This window comes from Nicotiana tabacum, chromosome 11 (genome assembly GCF_000715075.1).
Source record: "Nicotiana tabacum cultivar K326 chromosome 11, ASM71507v2, whole genome shotgun sequence".
Lineage (NCBI taxonomy): Eukaryota > Viridiplantae > Streptophyta > Magnoliopsida > Solanales > Solanaceae > Nicotiana > Nicotiana tabacum.
Genome location: NC_134090.1, coordinates 117,469,578 through 117,477,499, shown reverse-complemented (window position 1 = coordinate 117,477,499; position 7,922 = coordinate 117,469,578). Strand labels below are relative to the sequence as shown.

General features: G+C 33.8%; 1 protein-coding gene across 19 annotated transcripts; it reads right to left on the bottom strand.

Moving 5' to 3' along the window:
• Positions 1–1,062: 1,062 nt before the first annotated feature.
• LOC107760770 (uncharacterized) lies at positions 1,063–7,576 on the bottom strand. 19 transcript variants are annotated; one of them, XR_012696717.1, is made up of 11 exons: positions 7,258–7,571; positions 5,306–5,483; positions 4,598–5,098; positions 4,277–4,515; positions 4,005–4,205; positions 3,733–3,819; positions 3,526–3,642; positions 2,986–3,418; positions 2,271–2,366; positions 2,035–2,091; positions 1,063–1,262 (listed from the first exon to the last, which is right to left on the bottom strand). XR_012696717.1 is itself a non-coding variant. In XM_016578879.2 (6 exons), exons 3-5 carry the CDS (start codon positions 4,701–4,703, stop codon positions 4,023–4,025), a joined length of 528 nt encoding a protein of 175 aa, XP_016434365.1. In that variant the 5' UTR covers positions 4,704–5,098; positions 5,306–5,483; positions 7,258–7,571; the 3' UTR covers positions 3,732–3,819; positions 4,005–4,022. The 19 variants fall into 19 exon arrangements, 5 of the variants coding, with proteins under 5 accessions (XP_016434365.1, XP_075081531.1, XP_075081529.1 ...); XR_012696718.1 differs by lacking the exon at positions 2,271–2,366 and having other exon boundaries at positions 5,306–5,506; positions 7,258–7,576; XR_012696719.1 differs by lacking the exon at positions 2,271–2,366 and having other exon boundaries at positions 2,986–3,431; positions 7,258–7,576.
• Positions 7,577–7,922: the final 346 nt, after the last annotated feature.

The window sequence follows — 7,922 nt, the reverse complement described above, 5'->3', positions numbered from 1 at the left end:
TAAGCCTTTATCTGTTTATATGCTTCCCCAACATGCAGTATGTGTTTTTTCTATGTCGCCTTAGAATTTTATCCCTTGAAACCAATCAGCCTAATATCCCACCCTTTAGGACTAGTAGTCCGAAGTGCCTCCGGGACTGATAGGAATGAGATGGGTAATAGCATGCAATAGTAATCGAGACCAATCCGCGCTTTAATACCTTAACGGGGTGGGAAGGGTAGATATGGATATGATGACCGGTGCGTTAATGCCACATGTAACCCCTCTTTTGAGTAGTGACTACCAGGTATTGCATTGACGTGATCCATATTAAATATAAACCTAGGATCCCCTTTCCTTTTATTTGCAATTTTTTTTAATCTTCTTTTAATTGTTCTTTCTTTTTTATGTGTTTAAATCCCCTAATATTTGAGTCCGTACTTGTATATTTGCTAAATTCACAATAACTGTCTGGCTACTGGAAAATGAGTTTATGGCAACAGCCGGAAAACCGTTGCAACAGACAGGTAAACCGTTGCCATAGAGTTATTGGAACGGTTTAGCAACCGTTACACACAGTGGCGTGCTAATAGATCTAGAGTAACGGTTCGTGCAAAGGTTATCAAAACTGTTGCTAGAGGGCTATCTATCGCAACAGTTTTTCCTATGTCTGAAGCAACAAGTATTCTTTCCAGTCGCAACGGTTAAAAACCATTACCATAGAGTTTACAATGCCTGAAAATTGTTACCATATTATTTACTACAACGGTTGGAAATCGTTACCATATGATTTATTGCAACGGTTATGTAAGTTATTGCAACGTTTATTTACAGCTATTCTAATAGTTTCATTACGCTATTTTACGGTTTTATTCCTATTGCAACGGTTTTAACTACCAATTGCATCAGTTTGTCACATATATTGGAACGATTTGCAAGACCTATTGGAACGGTTTGCAAGATTATTGCAACAGTTCTATTAGTTTATTATGCCCTGGTTGTAAATGAATATTTACATATATAAAAATTTGTAATAATTTGAAATTTATATAAATAAAAATATAAAACACTTCATAATCTATATTGTCCAATAAGCTGATATATCCATAAAACCAAAATGTTTTAACTCAATCACATAAGTTATACATTTCAACACTTCAAGAGTTATAGTAATATCAAATGTTGATAACAAAAAATTCATAGAACATGGACAATAATTCAAAGTTCTTAAGTAAGGTCTAGATCTTCACAATCTCCACCTTCCCCTTCTTCAATTGCTCGACCTATAAAAGATAGTAAATAAAGTCATTATCCTTCAAGGATTGGTTTGCTATCAAGAGAAGAAGAGATAAATATTGATTCAGGTTCACTTTCAAGTAGAGCTCAAGCCCATTTGGAACCAGAATCTCCTATCAGTACAAAAGCATCCTCAAAATAAAATTAATTTCTGATAACACAACAACAACATCAGCAGCTTCATCAACATATGTCAAGTGATAAAAATCCAAGAACTGGAAATTTACAAACTAAACTAGTTTCCCTAGACTTCCAAGTTTCACCAGCAAGATCAGTCTCAAAATAATCACCACCCAAAACAAGCTGCTAACAACTACCCTTGCATTTAACATCCTAACACCCTATTAGAGCAACCATAACGTAAATAACTTACAATCTTCAAGAAGCTATATAACTGAACATAAAGCAGGAAAGCAGGATGTCAAAATAAAGCAACAAACACTATAGTCATATACCAAACTCTAATTTTGCGAAGAGTAGGTCTAAGAGGAATATTATACATGCTTAGTTCACAACTTCACATTAATGTATATATAAAACTACAACTAATTGGTTACTTGAAACAAGAGGTCCCAAAAACACTAAGGAAACAAATAGTAGATATGTCATAGGGTACATATGGTACAACAGATAATTTTTTTGGTTTACCTGCTACAGTTGAGTGGAAAAGTTGACCACTTACTAGTAATAATAAGTCTTAACCTAAGATAGAATCATGAATTACTAGTAAGAATTAAGAAATGATTGGGTCTGCAGTACCTTTTACAAAGAACACTTCACTTTATCCATAGTCAGATAGTCCTGCTGCCATTATATCTAACTTGAACGGAAAATATAGGATTAAAATCAGAGTTTAGCACTATGATAGGGAAGGAAACCTTCAGAACTCCAAGCAATACAACCCTTCAAAAAAGCACCTCATCTACTCTCAATGCTATTGATCAGACAAAAATTATCTACTTGAAGTTCTAAAATAGTACAAAGTGACAACCTACTTGATGTTCTAAAATAGTACAAAGCCTCGTACTTCTGATGTAGAGATTAAAGACACATGCAGGCAACATATGAATCATCCTATACATTTGTTTTCCCTTCAACAATATAAAAGGATTAGTACAGATCTTTACGCTGTTTAACCAAGACTAAATATAAGAATTAGAGAGTAAACACATACAAAAAGACAATAAGAACTTAATCAAGCAAAAAAACTAAATGCAAAATAAAGAGAAATAATAGTATCAGTCAATATTGCAAATTGTTACAAAGTCACCAGTGGTATAGAAATAGTTTCCACGCACAAACCAGTAGAAGTAATTCTACTACATACACAGCACGTATTTACATCAGTAAACAAGAGAGTAATATTAACATTTACGATTAATCTCAGGGAACCATCTGAAGTCTGATTTCAATCGTCTTTCCAAAATGAGATAATCACAAAACAATCAACTCTGAATCATCCATTTATTATATACGCACAGTAGAAATATTCTTTCCAAAATGAGATAATCAAATATATATATAAGGGGGGGCGAAGCTGGCAGAAAACCAGACACTTTTTTGATTAACATATATAAGTTAGACGAAGAAATAACCTTAAAGAGAGAAGAATAAGTTCAAGTGTAACCTTAGAAAAGCAGCAGAAGGGGGAGAAGAAGAAAGAAATAAATAAATAAAAGAAGGGGTGTAACATTTGGAGTACGTACTGACCTTGATTATTACTCCCAGTAGATAGACGATTGATTAGTTGCATAGCAGCTTGTTGTACAAAGGAAGCTTCTCTGGGTGAATGAGCATTGAAAGCTAGCATGCTGGGATCAATCCGTAAATCTGGATTCAGATGCTTAAGTTGTGAAATGATGTTAACTGCAACTTGTAGTTCCATGGCATCTTTTTGTGCGTTAAACTTTTATTGCATCCTATGCTCCATCCTTTCTTCCATTTCCTCCAATTTTCTTGCATCGTCTCATCAGTCGAACTTAAAGAGGGTCCAAAATCTCCCACTTTTCTTTTTAAGGAAGCCTTGGTAACCCCACGTCCATACAATCTTAGGCAACCTGGATGCTCAGGTCCCATGACTGATGCAAATGCAGCAAATGATTGACTGACTTTCTTGTGATGATTGAAATCTTTCCATTTCAGCCTACAAGACCAAACTGAGTCATTATCAAATCAGAAAGTATATGACACTGAGTCAATAACTAAGAACAGAAAAATGATAACAACAAACTTTAAATTAATAACTTGTACAATTTTATTAAGAGTATCCGCATACGAGGCCTTATATACTCGATCGGGTTTTCTTTTTCTCGTAGCCACAAAGATATCCTTGCTTGATAGAGGTTCAGAAGTTTCTTTCTTTTTTTCCTGATTATATAAAAAGTGGCATAAAAATATTTCAGATTAAAGTTAGTAAGTTCATATTTAAAAGAATAATAAGAAGAAAAAATATCAAACCTCGCATATTCGAGCGAAACTTCTTTTGCCAGCAGTGTGTGAACATTTCAACTTTTTGCAATTCTCGGTATTGGTTTTGGACATTTTCTGCAAATCAGTCAATGAATATAGAGTTGTCCAGTTTAGTTTTCCCAACAGATTCAAATCAAGCTTAAATTGTGCACTTCAGTTATGTAACTTAAGTGCATTTGATCTATAAAGATAGTTCAGTATTTCTAATTAAACATAAACTAGACATTCTCAGCAAATCATGAGACAGTACTTAGTTTTACCTTGTAGGCATCAGAGTTTCAATAATTAAGATCCCTAAATTGAGATTCAGGAACATCAACCAGCCTTTTTTCCATTCGAAGCTCGTCATTCTCATAAACTTGAAAATGGTCTTTCATTAATTGATTCTTATACTTTCTCCAAGCATTAGCGATTGAATCAAAAATCCACCTTTTTGCAGCATCAGGAATGTCATATTTTCCCTACAAATTTGGTACAGTCAGGTTAGTGTAAAAATATGAAATATCTACACAGAATATTGCGAACTTCAAACCTTGATATATTTCCACATATCTTCTTTTGTTTCAAGTTTCCTCCGATTAAACACATTAAGAGGGCAAAAGGGTGCATTCCTTGCCAATGTGCCGAGAAAGCTACCCAACTCTACTACAACAATATCAGTAGGACCTATGTGTTGATTGTTCTCGTTTAGCACAATTAGTTTGTGCTCTTTCCTACCATGAACACTTGACATCAAAGTTTTGACTCTTTTTCTTTTTTCGGCATAAGGACCTGCATTAATATTAAGTAAGAATAATCACCAAAAGTCAATATTGTTTGTTAATTTAACGAAATGAAATTTGTATGTTCTTGCCTTGTTCCTTGGATTGTTCGTTTGTTTCATGATTGGAAGAATCCTCAAATTGTTCATGTACCATTTGTAAAGTACGAGTGGTGGAATTCAGTGGCAGTTGTTGCATTTGTTCAGGTACTACTTGTGATGCAGGCGAGGTAGAGTTCAGTGACTTTTGTTGCACTTGCTGCAATTGTTCACGTACTGCTTATGATGCAAGAGAGGTAGAGTTCAATGACTTTTGCGGCACTTGCACATGTACAGTTTGGGTTGGAGGAGAAGCAGAAGGTAGAGGCAGTTGCAACAATTGTTCTTGCATTTGAGCTCCTAATTGTGGAAGTTGTTTTTCAATTAAATTCAGCTGATGCTTGTCATTTGCCCTTGTAGCTTGAACAATTCTTTTTGTTTTCAACGATGAAACTTTTTGGTTCAGCAAAGATGCAAGTGATCCAGCTGCAATGCAATTTTTAGCTTTTTTATTTTTACTTGAGTTGCCTTCCTGATTCATGACTATTCAAATTCCTGTCAAATTTAGAAAATTAAATATGAAATAAATTACCACTGTCAAGAAGATGAACTCACACATGAAAAATGAAAATAAAGCATGGCTCTAAAGTTTACTCATTGATAGGAAAATAAGATATAGAATTTATTTGTGGAGAAAAAATAGTATAAAATAGAGAGAACATGAATTCATCTATGAGAAAAGTCTAATTTGTAAAACCTTACCCAATGTATCAGCACTTTGCTGATGATTTTCTAGCTCCTCTATTATCTCTCTAATACTTGTTACCAGCAAAAGTAGAAATTATTCTGGGTAAAAGTGACTTCAAACGGGGTTCTGAATCAGGGTTGCTACTGTATTTTGCCAACAATTCTTTTTATCTCCTCATCTGGATCCTCAGAGCTATTTTAAGAAGACGAAATAACCTATTATAAAGTTGTAACATGTAACTGAAATGATTTGTATCAGTAGCACAATACAAGTTATCAGAAGGCATAAGAAAAAATGATCTGAAGCATCTGAGAAAAAAATACTCTATACCAGATGTGCCTCATGAAATAATGATTAGGGTCCAGCAATAGAAGCACTAAAAAGCTTCAACAAAGCCTTGACAAGAAGACCAACTAAACATACATATCTCTGAACAAATCAAGAATATCTACAAACAAACAGGTTTTATTGGATCCATCTATTCTTTAATAACATATTTCTCCACAGTACTTGACTGTACCATATTCAATTTGAAATCACCATACTTAAAACAGTCCTACACAATACCTACATCTTGACAGACCCAAAGAGAATAAAATTTATCGAAAACACAAAGGCCAAGAAAAAGTTCATGGAATGGTATGTAAAGCAGATTTCAGAGATAGAAAGAGAGATCAAGTCAAGAAAAATCAGGCAGAAGTTAAATCTAAATAAGTAGGTAAGATATCTAACATGTGAAGTCACATATGTAACTACTTCTTATATTTAACAGTAAGAAGATAGATTTCTTAGTAAGGTCACATATGTTATTTTTGCTAACAAGTTTGCTAATTTTAGCATGTACATTGTTATACAAAATAAAAAAACATAATGTACTAATAGAAAGTAAAAGAAGGAAAAGCATTTAACATGACAAGTGTTATAAAACTTATTCAATAGTTTTACTAGTTAAGAGAAAGCATTATCAGTAAGAAGAAAGGAAAGAAGGCAGAAGGAAACCGAAGACAAACTGATACATTATACCATACATGTGATCCATTAATCTAAAATCAGATTTTGTGTTCCACTAGCCGAGGCACATTCACACGGGTAAAAGACAACAAAAGGAAGCTGCAACATTTTGAGGAAGTTATTGTAATATTCCACTGTTTTGGAGCCAAGGAAGTTTACAAGGTTAAAAGTAGTTTGATATGATGATTTGTATAACTATATCATAGTTCATTTACTCCTTTTGTTTTTTTCTAGCTTAACTGTTCATAGCAGCAAAACTGTACAAGAGAGTGGTCCTCTCTTCACTAACCATGTATTTGCATCTTTGTTTAAAAGAAAAGACAGCAGATGGGGATCATGTCCTGGACCACGCACATGTGACTTTATGGCTTCTCTATCAATTAAATTTATAAAGAAATTATGTCCGATTGTGCAAAGCGCGGACACATTAACTAGTTGAACACATATATAGTAGGTTAGTCGAACTACGGATGATCTAAAACAACTCAAATTGAATATGGGAGACCTCTCTTATAGAGTTTGATCCCTAAACTAGAAGGCTTAGCATTACAACAGATGTTACAGGAATTGTGCATTGCGTGTTATTGAGAACAGTTTTTATCAAAACAAGGAGACGACATTCTACAATCAAAATTGCAGGGGAGGTACCGCTCTAACATAGCTCATGCCATTCAGAGTCGATAACCCAAACTACCCAACTTAATAGCTCATGCAATAGAAAATTCAATGTAACTTTCCGGAGAAATTTAGTTCATATAAGAATTCACAATATTTACTGAAATACATTTTGACCTACATTAGCCATATCCAAATGAAAATTAAGCCCAAACAATTTGGGTTATAAACATAAAAAAAAGAAGCAAGAAATCATATACACTGCTCACACCATAATGCTTAAAGAAAAAGAAAAAAGAATGATTATATAGAAGATAATGCCCAAATTAGGAAAAAATACCTGAAAATGATTACTCACAGATTGTCTTTTGGATCGAAAATTTCTCACGATTGGAATATTTTCTTCACCTGTAATCGCTGTCTTTAATTATTCTTATGTTCTTCATCTCCTTCGAGTTAAATAAATGGATTTTAGGACTTTGGGGATTTTGGGACTTTGAGGATTTGGGAGTTTAGGGTTAGCAGTCGAGATTAGGGGGTTTTGGGTTAATGAATGGACCTTGGGAATTTAGGGTTAGCCACTTGACAAAGATAACTGATTTCATTAGTGAATTGAGTTTTGTGGATGGATGGACTTTGGACGTGTCGACAACGATAGTTTTGTGGAGAATGGACAATAAAGTACTCTTTAAATTCATTATTACATTTACATTAATAAAATATATAAAAAAATAAAAGGAAAAGGGGGTTATTGGCGGATTTAGCAAAATTGAGCGGAAAACGAAGAGGGAACAAATACTCGTTCCAATAACAAAATTTTCAAACATTGTTCCTATAAATAGGTATATTGTGACGGTTTATAAAACCGTTCCTATAAAAATACCTATGGTAACGGTTAAGTGTCAACTGGAACGGTTTAGTTTCTAAATTGTGTTGGTTTCATCCAAATGTTATCGTAACAATTGTAACCGTTACAATATTCAGTCTATTGCCACGGTTTTAGAA

Bases quoted from the DNA above. Each gene is read 5' to 3' on its own strand.
- LOC107760770 (XM_075225430.1), bottom strand. From the start codon at position 4,703: ATGCAACAACTGCCACTGAATTCCACCACTCGTACTTTACAAATGGTA. The intron at 4,516-4,597 runs GCAAGAACATAC...ATATTAATGCAG, and splicing joins CGAACAATCCAAGGAACAAG to GTCCTTATGCCGAAAAAAGA. The intron at 4,206-4,276 runs GTTTGAAGTTCG...CCAAATTTGTAG, and splicing joins ATATGTGGAAATATATCAAG to GGAAAATATGACATTCCTGA.